The sequence below is a fragment of the Euprymna scolopes genome, chromosome 39 (genome assembly GCF_053919585.1).
Source record: "Euprymna scolopes isolate OS-2025 chromosome 39, ASM5391958v1, whole genome shotgun sequence".
NCBI lineage: Eukaryota > Metazoa > Mollusca > Cephalopoda > Sepiida > Sepiolidae > Euprymna > Euprymna scolopes.
The window spans coordinates 19,319,836-19,337,132 of NC_136520.1; the positions used below are offsets into that span (position 1 = coordinate 19,319,836).

The following is a 17,297-nucleotide window of genomic DNA, read 5'->3' on the forward strand; positions in this document are numbered from 1 at the left end:
GATAATTATTATAGAAAAAAAAATAATTATATATATATATATATATATATATATATATTAGTTGGGATGATTAAGCGGAATCGGGTATTAAAAAAAAAACAGAATTTATAGGAGTATCAGAATCGCAAAAAATTGATGCCAGAACGCTTCTTTTAAATTGGCTTCTTTGTTTGGTTTTGCTTAAAGCAAAATATTCCACTGCTGATAATAATGATACAATAGTGAATATCTTTTGATTTTAAATTACCATTAAAACTAAAATCAATAGAAGATTCCCATACAAGTGTATTTTTATGCTTGCGAAAATATATACAGATTTAACGTGGGGTTTTATGGTAAGTGTGAAAAATAACTTTATAGTAAAATATTTATAGATTTATGAAGAATCGGTACTAGAATAAGGAATAATATTGAAATCGCCCCATAACTAATTGCATTGTTATGTTGACTGAACTTATACATCTCTCTGTTGCAGATATTGACGGTGTTAGCCTTTAAGAAAGGAACTCTTGTCATGGAAATGCCTCAGAAGCAGAGATGCGTCATTGAATTCTTGGCAAAAGTGTATTGAAAAAGTGGTGACTATGTAGAAAAATAAATTTTGGAGCACAAAAGTCGCTTGGTTTAATGGTACTACTCCAGTCTTTATAGCTCTTCAACATCTTGAATAAAAAATAGGAGGCCTTACTTTTGGGACAACCCTCGTTTATATATATATATATATATATATATATATATATATATATATATATATAAACAAAAATAAAAGATCAGGATATTCTAAATATTAAACAGATAACTTAAAAACCTATGGAAAAATACGGATGATTTGATAATCGGCAGCAATAAACAAAAAGTGAGAATAACAAACTTGTATACTAGCCTGATAATCGCTAGGTGCGTGAAAAGAAAACGCATAATGGAAACGTAAGAACTGATAAAATAACGAGCACTATATATACGCGAAAATCAAAACTTTGCAGCAGTTCCTAAAAATTATAAAGCTATCAGTATATATATATATATATATATATATACATCCACATACATATATATATATATACTGATAGCTTTATAATGTTTCATGCTTTCGTAATCATCAGTGCAGGAAGTGATGATTGCCGTTGCTTAAAGGATTCGAACTCCATAACAAAACCACCTTTGGCTCTGTTGGTAAGAAACTAAACTCCTAGGCCACCGTCAATCACTACAGAATCAAGAGAAATTTTAACATTAATAAGAAATTTTAACATTAATAAGAAATTTTAACATTAATAAGAAATTTTAACATTAATAAAGCTAAACGTTAATCAGACAATCTATAGTGATGGAACAGCTGGAAGTCGTGATCTCACAACAAGGCCAGTTGACTGACATTTTTATTTCCCAGACAGTGCTCAACATTTATAAATTTATCATGATGTACTAGTCGCTTAAATGTTTATATGTAGAACCACGGAATTCAACGAAAATTACAGAAAAATACGAAAATACTAATACTGTCGAGACGATATTGGGACATGTGACAAATTACTGCCCTGATATTGCGGCAACATCTGCATCTTTAGCAAGTGTTTGGCAGACAATGAGACAACATTATGATTTTTAGTGAGTTTGGGCATACGCTGTATCATATTTTAATGCTGAGAAACCTCAACCGAGATGGACTTACCTATTGCATAGTCAGGCAAAGAGAGCCCAACACAACACACCATTTCCTGAGTAAATTTCCTTTCTGAATCAGACCAGCGATATGTGATCAAGACTCGCCAGATCCTTGACATCCTCTATAATGAAGCGTCCACTGATCTCAAGACAGGAAAATACAACAAACTCACAGTGAGTGACAATTGAACATGTTCTCAAATTCAACATGTTCTCAAATTGACATGTTCTTAAATCACCATTCGATGAGAATTGCTGTTGACAGTGACACCATAGAAGCATGATTCGACATTCAACAGCCAAGCACTTGAGCGCAAAGATCGTAAATACTTCTCAGACTGCTGGACACACATACAACTCCTCCCCTCTGAATGTGATTGGAGAATATTTCGATACCAAAATACTTGGTGGTATCCCATTCATCTGCAGGAATGTAGTAGTTGCTAAGTCCGCGATATGAACTGACAACACCCGAATCAAGTATGTCAGTATTATTGCCACCTAACATGAGTCTGTCGTGTTCATGTTTTCATGCTACACTCTGAAAAGCCACAATTTGGAACTCTCCATGCTTGATGATGAGGATGACCAAGTTGTCATTGAGCATCATTGTGATTCAGAACAACTTGGCTACATCACCCGTGAACCACAACAGATGCGAAAATCCCAACATCTCTGTCAAGCAGTATCGATATTCATTTTAGCAACAACAGCTTATCGCATGGCAAGAGTTCCTGTGTACTTTGCCTTCCCACGGGATAGAGTTAGACACCAGGGTCGTTTTTTAATGTGGAGAAAGGAACAAAAGTTAAAATTGTCTCGGTCTTAAAGGATTCCTCCTCCACTGACAGAGAACAAGAAATTGAAGTGTAGCATCTGAAGGACAGATACTACAATTTGATCTTGAACGTCTTCTTTTATTAGTTGATTCAATCCTGAAATCCACAAGGTTTTATTTTCTGCATGTTCATGGACCCTGATGATATCTTATCCCTATCAAAAAAATTGGATTCAAACAACTCACTACCAAGTTTTTCGATGTATTTGAAGAGGATCTATCCACACATAATGGCTCATCTAGTCATTTCGAGGTCACTTGTACCATGAGCCTTACACAACTACACCAGCATCGAGGCTGCCTATTGCCAATAAAATGACACCAAACTCAGAGAACTACAACCTAAGGTTTATGAATTAGCACACATTGGTGTGTGTGTTTTAAAGTCCATGTATGTAAAACCCTCCTTCATATTTAAAAAAAATCTAGTGGACGCCATCACCTGGTCATTGCATTTTCCAGAGTTGATCGCGATTCAAAACCTTTGACTCTAAAGAATATAAGCTAATGGCAATGGGTTATTAAAACTGATACTACTTGTGCCTTCGTTCAAAACCTTATTTGTTTGCCAAACTTTGACTCTGAAGAATATAAGCTAATGGCAATGGGTTATTAAAACTGATACTACTTGTGCCTTCGATTCAAAACCTTATTTGTTTGCCAAACTTTGACTCTGAAGAATATAAGCTAATGGCAATGGGTTATTAAAACTGATACTACTTGTGCCTTCGATTCAAAACCTTATTTGTTTGCCAAACTTTGACTCTGAAGAATATAAGCTAATGGCAATGGGTTATTAAAACTGATACTACTTGTGCCTTCGATTCAAAACCTTATTTGTTTGCCAAACTTTGACTCTGAAGAATATAAGCTAATGGCAATGGGTTATTAAAACTGATACTACTTGTGCCTTCGATTCAAAACCTTATTTGTTTGCCAAACTTTGACTCTAAAGAATATAAGCTAATGGCAATGGGTTATTAAAACTGATACTACTTGTGCCTTCGATTCAAAACCTTATTTGTTTGCCAAATTTTGACTCTGAAGAATATAAGCTAATGGCAATGGGTTATTAAAACTGATACTACTTGTGCCTTCGATTCAAAACCTTATTTGTTTGCCAAACTTTGACTCTAAAGAATATAAGCTAATGGCAATGGGTTATTAAAACTGATACTACTTGTGCCTTCGATTCAAAACCTTATTTGTTTGCCAAACTTTGACTCTGAAGAATATAAGCTAATGGCAATGGGTTATTAAAACTGATACTACTTGTGCCTTCGATTCAAAACCTTATTTGTTTGCCAAACTTTGACTCTAAAGAATATAAGCTAATGGCAATGGGTTATTAAAACTGATACTACTTGTGCCTTCGATTCAAAACCTTATTTGTTTGCCAAACTTTGACTCTGAAGAATATAAGCTAATGGCAATGGGTTATTAAAACTGATACTACTTGTGCCTTCGATTCAAAACCTTATTTGTTTGCCAAACTTTGACTCTGAAGAATATAAGCTAATGGCAATGGGTTATTAAAACTGATACTACTTGTGCCTTCGATTCAAAACCTTATTTGTTTGCCAAACTTTGACTCTGAAGAATATAAGCTAATGGCAATGGGTTATTAAAACTGATACTACTTGTGCCTTCGATTCAAAACCTTATTTGTTTGCCAAACTTTGACTCTGAAGAATATAAGCTAATGGCAATGGGTTATTAAAACTGATACTACTTGTGCCTTCGATTCAAAACCTTATTTGTTTGCCAAACTTTGACTCTGAAGAATATAAGCTAATGGCAATGGGTTATTAAAACTGATACTACTTGTGCCTTCGATTCAAAACCTTATTTGTTTGCCAAACTTTGACTCTGAAGAATATAAGCTAATGGCAATGGGTTATTAAAACTGATACTACTTGTGCCTTCGATTCAAAACCTTATTTGTTTGCCAAACTTTGACTCTGAAGAATATAAGCTAATGGCAATGGGTTATTAAAACTGATACTACTTGTGCCTTCGATTCAAAACCTTATTTGTTTGCCAAACTTTGACTCTGAAGAATATAAGCTAATGGCAATGGGTTATTAAAACTGATACTACTTGTGCCTTCGATTCAAAACCTTATTTGTTTGCCAAACTTTGACTCTGAAGAATATAAGCTAATGGCAATGGGTTATTAAAACTGATACTACTTGTGCCTTCGATTCAAAACCTTATTTGTTTGCCAAACTTTGACTCTGAAGAATATAAGCTAATGGCAATGGGTTATTAAAACTGATACTACTTGTGCCTTCGATTCAAAACCTTATTTGTTTGCCAAACTTTGACTCTGAAGAATATAAGCTAATGGCAATGGGTTATTAAAACTGATACTACTTGTGCCTTCGATTCAAAACCTTATTTGTTTGCCAAACTTTGACTCTAAAGAATATAAGCTAATGGCAATGGGTTATTAAAACTGATACTACTTGTGCCTTCGATTCAAAACCTTATTTGTTTGCCAAACTTTGACTCTGAAGAATATAAGCTAATGGCAATGGGTTATTAAAACTGATACTACTTGTGCCTTCGATTCAAAACCTTATTTGTTTGCCAAACTTTGACTCTGAAGAATATAAGCTAATGGCAATGGGTTATTAAAACTGATACTACTTGTGCCTTCGATTCAAAACCTTATTTGTTTGCCAAACTTTGACTCTGAAGAATATAAGCTAATGGCAATGGGTTATTAAAACTGATACTACTTGTGCCTTCGATTCAAAACCTTATTTGTTTGCCAAACTTTGACTCTGAAGAATATAAGCTAATGGCAATGGGTTATTAAAACTGATACTACTTGTGCCTTCGATTCAAAACCTTATTTGTTTGCCAAACTTTGACTCTGAAGAATATAAGCTAATGGCAATGGGTTATTAAAACTGATACTACTTGTGCCTTCGATTCAAAACCTTATTTGTTTGCCAAACTTTGACTCTGAAGAATATAAGCTAATGGCAATGGGTTATTAAAACTGATACTACTTGTGCCTTCGATTCAAAACCTTATTTGTTTGCCAAACTTTGACTCTGAAGAATATAAGCTAATGGCAATGGGTTATTAAAACTGATACTACTTGTGCCTTCGATTCAAAACCTTATTTGTTTGCCAAACTTTGACTCTGAAGAATATAAGCTAATGGCAATGGGTTATTAAAACTGATACTACTTGTGCCTTCGATTCAAAACCTTATTTGTTTGCCAAACTTTGACTCTGAAGAATATAAGCTAATGGCAATGGGTTATTAAAACTGATACTACTTGTGCCTTCGATTCAAAACCTTATTTGTTTGCCAAACTTTGACTCTGAAGAATATAAGCTAATGGCAATGGGTTATTAAAACTGATACTACTTGTGCCTTCGATTCAAAACCTTATTTGTTTGCCAAACTTTGACTCTGAAGAATATAAGCTAATGGCAATGGGTTATTAAAACTGATACTACTTGTGCCTTCGATTCAAAACCTTATTTGTTTGCCAAACTTTGACTCTAAAGAATATAAGCTAATGGCAATGGGTTATTAAAACTGATACTACTTGTGCCTTCGATTCAAAACCTTATTTGTTTGCCAAACTTTGACTCTGAAGAATATAAGCTAATGGCAATGGGTTATTAAAACTGATACTACTTGTGCCTTCGATTCAAAACCTTATTTGTTTGCCAAACTTTGACTCTGAAGAATATAAGCTAATGGCAATGGGTTATTAAAACTGATACTACTTGTGCCTTCGATTCAAAACCTTATTTGTTTGCCAAACTTTGACTCTGAAGAATATAAGCTAATGGCAATGGGTTATTAAAACTGATACTACTTGTGCCTTCGATTCAAAACCTTATTTGTTTGCCAAACTTTGACTCTAAAGAATATAAGCTAATGGCAATGGGTTATTAAAACTGATACTACTTGTGCCTTCGATTCAAAACCTTATTTGTTTGCCAAATTTTGACTCTGAAGAATATAAGCTAATGGCAATGGGTTATTAAAACTGATACTACTTGTGCCTTCGATTCAAAACCTTATTTGTTTGCCAAACTTTGACTCTAAAGAATATAAGCTAATGGCAATGGGTTATTAAAACTGATACTACTTGTGCCTTCGATTCAAAACCTTATTTGTTTGCCAAACTTTGACTCTGAAGAATATAAGCTAATGGCAATGGGTTATTAAAACTGATACTACTTGTGCCTTCGATTCAAAACCTTATTTGTTTGCCAAACTTTGACTCTAAAGAATATAAGCTAATGGCAATGGGTTATTAAAACTGATACTACTTGTGCCTTCGATTCAAAACCTTATTTGTTTGCCAAACTTTGACTCTGAAGAATATAAGCTAATGGCAATGGGTTATTAAAACTGATACTACTTGTGCCTTCGATTCAAAACCTTATTTGTTTGCCAAACTTTGACTCTGAAGAATATAAGCTAATGGCAATGGGTTATTAAAACTGATACTACTTGTGCCTTCGATTCAAAACCTTATTTGTTTGCCAAACTTTGACTCTGAAGAATATAAGCTAATGGCAATGGGTTATTAAAACTGATACTACTTGTGCCTTCGATTCAAAACCTTATTTGTTTGCCAAACTTTGACTCTGAAGAATATAAGCTAATGGCAATGGGTTATTAAAACTGATACTACTTGTGCCTTCGATTCAAAACCTTATTTGTTTGCCAAACTTTGACTCTGAAGAATATAAGCTAATGGCAATGGGTTATTAAAACTGATACTACTTGTGCCTTCGATTCAAAACCTTATTTGTTTGCCAAACTTTGACTCTGAAGAATATAAGCTAATGGCAATGGGTTATTAAAACTGATACTACTTGTGCCTTCGATTCAAAACCTTATTTGTTTGCCAAACTTTGACTCTGAAGAATATAAGCTAATGGCAATGGGTTATTAAAACTGATACTACTTGTGCCTTCGATTCAAAACCTTATTTGTTTGCCAAACTTTGACTCTGAAGAATATAAGCTAATGGCAATGGGTTATTAAAACTGATACTACTTGTGCCTTCGATTCAAAACCTTATTTGTTTGCCAAACTTTGACTCTGAAGAATATAAGCTAATGGCAATGGGTTATTAAAACTGATACTACTTGTGCCTTCGATTCAAAACCTTATTTGTTTGCCAAACTTTGACTCTGAAGAATATAAGCTAATGGCAATGGGTTATTAAAACTGATACTACTTGTGCCTTCGATTCAAAACCTTATTTGTTTGCCAAACTTTGACTCTGAAGAATATAAGCTAATGGCAATGGGTTATTAAAACTGATACTACTTGTGCCTTCGATTCAAAACCTTATTTGTTTGCCAAACTTTGACTCTAAAGAATATAAGCTAATGGCAATGGGTTATTAAAACTGATACTACTTGTGCCTTCGATTCAAAACCTTATTTGTTTGCCAAACTTTGACTCTGAAGAATATAAGCTAATGGCAATGGGTTATTAAAACTGATACTACTTGTGCCTTCGATTCAAAACCTTATTTGTTTGCCAAACTTTGACTCTGAAGAATATAAGCTAATGGCAATGGGTTATTAAAACTGATACTACTTGTGCCTTCGATTCAAAACCTTATTTGTTTGCCAAACTTTGACTCTGAAGAATATAAGCTAATGGCAATGGGTTATTAAAACTGATACTACTTGTGCCTTCGATTCAAAACCTTATTTGTTTGCCAAACTTTGACTCTGAAGAATATAAGCTAATGGCAATGGGTTATTAAAACTGATACTACTTGTGCCTTCGATTCAAAACCTTATTTGTTTGCCAAACTTTGACTCTGAAGAATATAAGCTAATGGCAATGGGTTATTAAAACTGATACTACTTGTGCCTTCGATTCAAAACCTTATTTGTTTGCCAAACTTTGACTCTGAAGAATATAAGCTAATGGCAATGGGTTATTAAAACTGATACTACTTGTGCCTTCGATTCAAAACCTTATTTGTTTGCCAAACTTTGACTCTGAAGAATATAAGCTAATGGCAATGGGTTATTAAAACTGATACTACTTGTGCCTTCGATTCAAAACCTTATTTGTTTGCCAAACTTTGACTCTGAAGAATATAAGCTAATGGCAATGGGTTATTAAAACTGATACTACTTGTGCCTTCGATTCAAAACCTTATTTGTTTGCCAAACTTTGACTCTGAAGAATATAAGCTAATGGCAATGGGTTATTAAAACTGATACTACTTGTGCCTTCGATTCAAAACCTTATTTGTTTGCCAAACTTTGACTCTGAAGAATATAAGCTAATGGCAATGGGTTATTAAAACTGATACTACTTGTGCCTTCGATTCAAAACCTTATTTGTTTGCCAAACTTTGACTCTGAAGAATATAAGCTAATGGCAATGGGTTATTAAAACTGATACTACTTGTGCCTTCGATTCAAAACCTTATTTGTTTGCCAAACTTTGACTCTAAAGAATATAAGCTAATGGCAATGGGTTATTAAAACTGATACTACTTGTGCCTTCGATTCAAAACCTTATTTGTTTGCCAAACTTTGACTCTGAAGAATATAAGCTAATGGCAATGGGTTATTAAAACTGATACTACTTGTGCCTTCGATTCAAAACCTTATTTGTTTGCCAAACTTTGACTCTGAAGAATATAAGCTAATGGCAATGGGTTATTAAAACTGATACTACTTGTGCCTTCGATTCAAATCCTTATTTGTTTGCCAAACTTTGACTCTGAAGAATATAAGCTAATGGCAATGGGTTATTAAAACTGATACTACTTGTGCCTTCGATTCAAAACCTTATTTGTTTGCCAAACTTTGACTCTGAAGAATATAAGCTAATGGCAATGGGTTATTAAAACTGATACTACTTGTGCCTTCGATTCAAAACCTTATTTGTTTGCCAAACTTTGACTCTGAAGAATATAAGCTAATGGCAATGGGTTATTAAAACTGATACTACTTGTGCCTTCGATTCAAAACCTTATTTGTTTGCCAAACTTTGACTCTGAAGAATATAAGCTAATGGCAATGGGTTATTAAAACTGATACTACTTGTGCCTTCGATTCAAAACCTTATTTGTTTGCCAAACTTTGACTCTGAAGAATATAAGCTAATGGCAATGGGTTATTAAAACTGATACTACTTGTGCCTTCGATTCAAAACCTTATTTGTTTGCCAAACTTTGACTCTGAAGAATATAAGCTAATGGCAATGGGTTATTAAAACTGATACTACTTGTGCCTTCGATTCAAAACCTTATTTGTTTGCCAAACTTTGACTCTGAAGAATATAAGCTAATGGCAATGGGTTATTAAAACTGATACTACTTGTGCCTTCGATTCAAAACCTTATTTGTTTGCCAAACTTTGACTCTGAAGAATATAAGCTAATGGCAATGGGTTATTAAAACTGATACTACTTGTGCCTTCGATTCAAAACCTTATTTGTTTGCCAAACTTTGACTCTGAAGAATATAAGCTAATGGCAATGGGTTATTAAAACTGATACTACTTGTGCCTTCGATTCAAAACCTTATTTGTTTGCCAAACTTTGACTCTGAAGAATATAAGCTAATGGCAATGGGTTATTAAAACTGATACTACTTGTGCCTTCGATTCAAAACCTTATTTGTTTGCCAAACTTTGACTCTGAAGAATATAAGCTAATGGCAATGGGTTATTAAAACTGATACTACTTGTGCCTTCGATTCAAAACCTTATTTGTTTGCCAAACTTTGACTCTAAAGAATATAAGCTAATGGCAATGGGTTATTAAAACTGATACTACTTGTGCCTTCGATTCAAAACCTTATTTGTTTGCCAAACTTTGACTCTAAAGAATATAAGCTAATGGCAATGGGTTATTAAAACTGATACTACTTGTGCCTTCGTTCAAATTCCTTTAGCAATGCAGTATATGAAATTTTGTGGCATTGTAACCCCTTTCTGTCTACACTAGGTGTGCAATGTGCAAGCTAGGATTAGAGATAGCTGTTAAGTACTTGGCGATCTATTAATAGAGGGATATGTGGCAAAACTTGCTGATGATCTTTATTGTGGTGCGATCTATCTGGCTAATTTAAGATTATAAGCAAAACTATGCCAGAAGCAAACATCCATCCCCTTGGATGGATATGGTTTGAAAGATTCTTGTTAATTGTGCCCTAACAAATCGCTATATTTAGCTCCTGCCACTCTTCCAAGTCAGCTTATGAGCATTTACAATGTATTAAATTGTGTCGTCCCAAACTGTTCCCATTACCTTTGCCCTTTATATGAAGCCACAGCGGGAAGAGAGTTACAGGATGTAGTAAAGGGGTCATTGTTCAGAAACACTTGACATTGGCAAAACCATTCACATGCCCCGTCCTGCTAACTAGTTGTCGATTGTGACTAAAGGATTTGTCAAGCAACATAGCATTGGTGCTTTACTGTTTGCAGGCAGAGGAATGAAGCTACTCTTGCATGGCCATCAGCCTACCAGGCTACCGTCTGAATCAAAACGTTGGCTATTGCAAGCATTTTGGACGATACCTGATTCAGTCAGAATACTATTACTTTGTTCAGCCAGCTCTAGATGTTTAGACATTATTTCTGCCATTTTCCAGGTTTTCATACAATATCTCGTTGGCAGAGCTAATATACCTTTTGATTTTACCAATGTTCTTGAATTTAGCCATTTAACATGTCAAGTTTGCTTCTTCTTGCGAGTGCAGGAGAATGCCATCATAAAGATTACCTTACACTAGCTACAATGACACTAGCTACAATGACACTAGCTACAATAACAGCCGAAAATGAAGAACTCAAAATTGTATTGTTTATATTTGTCAAAAAAGCAGAAATAGACAAAAATCATATTTAATTTTCATGATGACTTTTATCAAAACTTAAGAAATAATTTTATGCCAATACTTTCATATTGAAAGAGGTCATTATCGGTCGATTGGATGAAGTTTTATTTCATATTTGATGAATGCAATAATGATGACGATATCGAAAGAGAAAATGGATCAACAATTCATTGGTTATTGATTATTTAATGTCAATTTATTGATTTATGTTTTAAACGGAAATGACTGCTTAATTAATTCAGCATATCAATCATTTTACGGCATATCAATCATTTTACGGCATATCCACCACCTGTGGTTGTTTGATGAATCACATTTACTTGTGTAAAATAGAAATTTAACTTTGATCTTTTTAATTTGGATTTCACCTTTTCTAAGTTGATGGTAAATAGTCGTAGAATGAAGAATTTACTTCGAAAATATTTGTAAAATCCAATTCAAATGTTTGATTTCTTTCTTTCAGTACGATGGCATCAATGAGTGGATTTTTATTCTTGACTGTTTTACAAATAAGTGGTAAGTAATCGATTATCTACTTGTGATGCTGATTGATGGCAAGCGGAATTGGAACATATTTGCTTGGATGAACAATGTAAAAATGGATTCAAGTTTCACATGGGGCCTTGTAGGTATAATAAGCAAAGCACAAAGTGGTAAGCGAACACACAGACGGATAATTTTCGTCTTTATATATATATATATATATATATATATATATATATATATATATATATATATATATATATATATATATATAGGGTTCCTACAAAGTCTGGCTACATAATCTACTACAGGATGCTTCCACAAAGTCTGGCTACATAATTTAGTCAGACTTTGTAGACACCCTGTATATATATATATATATATATATATAAATTCGAAAAAGTTTTTCCACCTATCCTAACATTAAAACGTGTTATGTTTATTTAATTCTATGCTAGAATATAAGATTTTGGAATACCGTATATATAATAATGTGTAAACACCCAGAGATAGCTATAAGGTATTCCTAATTTGCATATTTATTTCATAAACAGCTTCTAATCTATACATTATTACTATAGCGTGTGTGTTATTTTCACGTTTACATCCAGGTCATTTAATTTTTATGTACTTCCATTTCTTGTCATAAATAGTTTTATCAATAATTCTTCATAAGTTTCGGTTTCGATTATAGCTGATGGCACTTAAGTCATCTATTTTTTTTATAAATAATTTTATCAAGAATTCTTCATAAGTTTTGGTTTCAGTTTTGATTATGGCTGAAGGAACTATATATATATATATATATATATATATATATATATATATATATATATATATATATATATATAGCCAGTAGAATTTAGTTTCCTAGAAGTACATCCAATGAAACAATATGTGCCTACCAAAATAGTGCTCAATGAGCGAACAGAGCAAGTATATTAATTTTATTTATACAAACATTAATGGCTACATATGTGCATACATGTTTCTGTAATCACCCACGTTGGGGGATTACGTCTTCAGGCCAAGAATTACCGTCGAAAGTGATATTTCCACCAAATACTTTTTCCTATTTCGTTTATCAAGTTAGAATGCAAAAAAGTAAAAGAATATTAGAGAAAATCAATCTAAAATTAAAACGGCAATTCAACCTGAACCTATGGATAAATACGGCGGATCCGGTAAAATGGTTTCTTAACATTGCCGACAAGAAAAAATGTGCCTTCGTGCAATTTGACATTATGGATTACTACCCGTCAATCACAAAGGATCTCTTTGGAAAGGCAATTGAATTTGCTAAGACCTATACCAATGTCTCCGATGAGGATTTGGATATCATTATGAAATGCCGCACAACTGTCCTTGTCTATAACGGAGAACAATGGGCAAAGAATGGGCAAAACGACTTTTTCGGGGTATCAATGGGATCGCTGGACTCTGCAGAGGCAACAGATCTCGTTGAACTTTATATCATTTATAATTTAACAAAAGATAATATTATTGATAGAAGGGACATGGGCTTATATCGTGATAATGGGCTCATAATAGTGAAGAATGCTACAAGTGTTAAATGTGATCAGATTAGGAGAGCAATCCATAGGGACATGAAAAATTTTGGCCTAAAAGTAGAAGTTAATGCTAACTTAAAACAGGTTAATTTCCTTGACGTTACTTTAGATCTGGATTTGAATACTTATAAATAAACCATATATGAAGGATAATGCTAATCCTATTTATATACACCCGCAGTCTAACCATCCACCATCCATTATTAAACATATACCGTTATCTATTGAAAGTAGAATAAGTAACAATTCATCTAATGAAGTAACTTTCAATGATTGCAAAGCTATTTATAATACAGCACTTAAAAATAGTGGGTATAAAGACATAGAGATAAAATATAAAGTAACTAACGCTAGCACAAATGGATCTAGAAATCGTGGTAGGAAAATTACTTGGTTCACACCCCCCTTTAATATTATGTTGAAAACAAAACTTGGTACAAACTTTTTACAACTTATTAACAAGCATTTCCCACCAAATAATATATTACATAAAATATTTAATAAAAATACATTAAAATTAAGTTATAGCTGTAGTGATAACTTAGAAAGGATTATAAAAAAGCATAATGGAAGAATTTTAAAGACGACGAATAGAGAAGGTGAAAATACTAGTGCAAACACTGCGGTGAATAAATGTAACTGTAAAAAGCCTGAGGAATGCCCAATAAAAAATGAATGTCTGACCTCATCAGTAGTATACCAAGCTAGGATATTCCCGGTGGAGAACCCAAGGGACGAAAGATTCTACATAGGGAGTACCCAAATGACTTTCAAAAATAGATTCTATGGACATACACGCTCGTTGAGTAATCAAACATATGAAAAGGACACTTCCTTATCGTTATATTATTGGAAATTAATTAGAGAAAATAAAACACCTAGTATAGAATGGAAGATTATTAGGAGGGCCAATACTTGCCACTCATTGAACTCACCATGTCCATTATGCTTATCAGAAAAATTTGAGATAACTAGGTTTAAAGACAGATAAAAATTATTAAATATTAAACAAGAAACTGCTATATCCTGCAAACATTTCAGAATACACGCACTTAAAGAACTCTAAATTAGTAGACCAGAACAACTATGAGTACAACTAACCCCCATCAAATAACCCCCCACAAAGAGGATAAGTGAGGTCGCAACTATGATCATACCCGTATAGGTTACGTAAGTCGCTTAATATTCTACTTCATCGAGCAGTTATGGTATTACTAACCGAAATAAGTACCTGTATGAAGGTATATTTGAACCAAACGAGTAATAGATCGTTTTTGAGTGAACCTCGTAATAATGTATGCATATGGATATTTTTGGGTGTGTGCATGTATGGATATATGATCTTTATATACCCGGGTAGGAAAAGTAATTTAAAAAAAAAAATGAAGAAATATATAGATGAAAGAAAGTAAGGAATGAAGGGTGAATGAAAGAAAAGGGGATAAGGAAATTAGAGTGAATAAACAAAGATGAAGGTAAGTACTACAATATATAAGCTTGTATACTCGGTTTGTATAACCTAAATACTCTGATTTCTGTCATGTGTCATTATATATTATTATTGTATCCTGATACATCTTATGTATATCTGCCTTACCATCGAAAGAGTGTTTGCTTAATATGAGGATAGGCCTATGAACTTCATGCTCAATTCAATATAAATTTTTACGTAGTGTAAATTTTTACGGAAAGAACCTACAACTTAGGAAAATGTAACAAGCGGGTGGGGCCATGAAATATAACTATGCGTGTGGAGTTTGATAGAAAAAGGGAACTTATATAGTAAATGTATTCATGTCTGTTTCTACTTTAGATGTATAATTTGGTGGCAGGGTACAGGTCTATATTTGTGTGAGTATGTAAGTATAAGTGTATTTTATGTATGCATGTATGTTTGTATATTTATATATATGTGTATCTATATATCTGTGTGTATGTTTGTATATCGATGTATTTCTGTGTGTATTGTATGTAGATGTATGTATATGCATATATATTTCTGAACTATTAGAATAGGCTGCCTCGTATATGATTGTTGTAACAATATAGACTACAATAATGTATGGATGTCCGAATGTTGTTTATATATATGTTATATGTGTATGTATGTGTGTATGTATATATGTATATATATATATATATATATATATATATATATGCATATGTATATGTATGTATGTATGTATGTGTGTATGTGTGTATGTGTGTGTGTGTTTATATATATATATACATATACACCCGTCTAGAGTGTGGTAGCATACTATTGCATATACGAAGGGGTTACCACGCTACAGAAGTAAAGAAAAATGCTATTATTTGTCTCTGTATGTCTGTAATGTGTGTATATATGCGCGGGTGTAGCAAAGTGTAGGCATTTATAAGTATATTGATATATGTATATAGGTACATGTGGGGTTTAGATAACTTTCGTGTTTTATATTTATTCATATTTTGTTTGTTTATTTGTTTTAATTTTATTTTATTTTTATTTATTTTTATTTATTTTTGTTTTGTTTTATTTACCTTAATGTAATTTTAACTTTATTCCTGCGTAGTTTCAGAGTTATTGCCTAGTTTCAGTATGTGTGTTGTGAATAAAATAAAAAGCGTACAGCATGGATTCGCTTTTGAATATATGTGTTAATGTGTGTGTGTGTGTGTGTGTGTGTGTGTGTGTGTGTGTGTGTGTGTGTGTGTGTGTGTGTGGTGTCTGTGCATGTGTGTGTTGTATGTGTGTTGCATGTATGTGTGGGTGGATGTAGATTAAAAGGCACCGGTCAGTACTTAGTTGACCATAGCTAAGGTTCTTAACTTACAGACTCTAAGACAAGAAAACTAAATTCTCAAATACCTTATGCCATAAAAACCAAAAGTTAGGTTGGATGGGGGAAAGGGCATTGAAAAAGATGTTTATTATCTTCAAAGACCTCACTCATCCTCTTACTGTTTTTTATGACTCCCACCCAGGTTGCATTCTAACTTGATAAACGAAATAGGAAAATGTATTTGGTGGAAATATCACTTTTGACTGTAATTCTTGGCCTGAAGACGTAATCCCCCAACGTGGGTGATTACAGAAACATGTATGCACATATGTAGCCATTAATGTTTGTATAAATAAAATTAATATATATATATATATATATATATATATATATATATATATATATATATATATATATATATATATATACATATATATAAAATGTAACTCTTGGTTCGTTCGTAATTAATAGTCTAAATAACTAAATAAATGATTGCTTCGACATTTTGGTATATGTACCCATGCATGTTTTTATATATCTCTTTTTAATTATAACATTATACTTAATTTTTTTATAATAAATATGTGGTTTTCTTTGTACGGATGGGCCATTTTTTTTATTTATAGACACTTATTTATCACCGCTTGCGTCACGTGACCAGTGTTTCCAATTTAGCGGTTTTCCCGCTAGATCTGGAGATTTCGTTTGCAATCTAGCGGGGGATTCTAGAAAATCTGGAGATATTTTGCACCCACACACCCGTAATTTTAGATTAAAAAATAAAGAAAAGCGCTTGAAAATACTTTAAAACATAAAATAAACTCATTCATGTAAGTAAAAAAGTAGCATTTATTGCTTTTGGTAACAATTATTCATTGATTATTTGTTTTGTTTTTCACCTTTTTTTTGGCTAACCATTCTTAAATCTCGCTATCAAATCGATTTTTCCAAGTACATTTTAGGGGGGGGGCATTCCAACCGCCATAGTTTAGTTTAAAATACGATCTAAGCAACCCCCCCTTAGTCAAAAATTCTAAAAAGCAAGAAACGACAGCAAAAAAAAAACTTATACCAAACACAGTAGAATTTAATTATCTACCAACCT

General features: G+C 33.0%; 1 protein-coding gene across 5 annotated transcripts in view; it reads left to right on the plus strand.

Moving 5' to 3' along the window:
• The window catches only part of LOC145263666 (thyroid peroxidase-like), a 412,282-nt gene that overhangs the window by 170,565 nt on the left and 224,420 nt on the right, over positions 1-17,297 (plus strand). For all 5 annotated transcript variants that reach the window (XM_080120540.1, XM_080120538.1, XM_080120542.1 and 2 more), the window contains exon 3: positions 11,837-11,889. Coding sequence is in view for 3 of the 5 variants with exons in the window: in XM_080120538.1 (XP_079976664.1) it covers positions 11,837-11,889 (53 nt within the window). In the remaining 2 variants the exon portion in view is untranslated. The remainder of the gene's footprint in view (positions 1-11,836; positions 11,890-17,297) is intronic.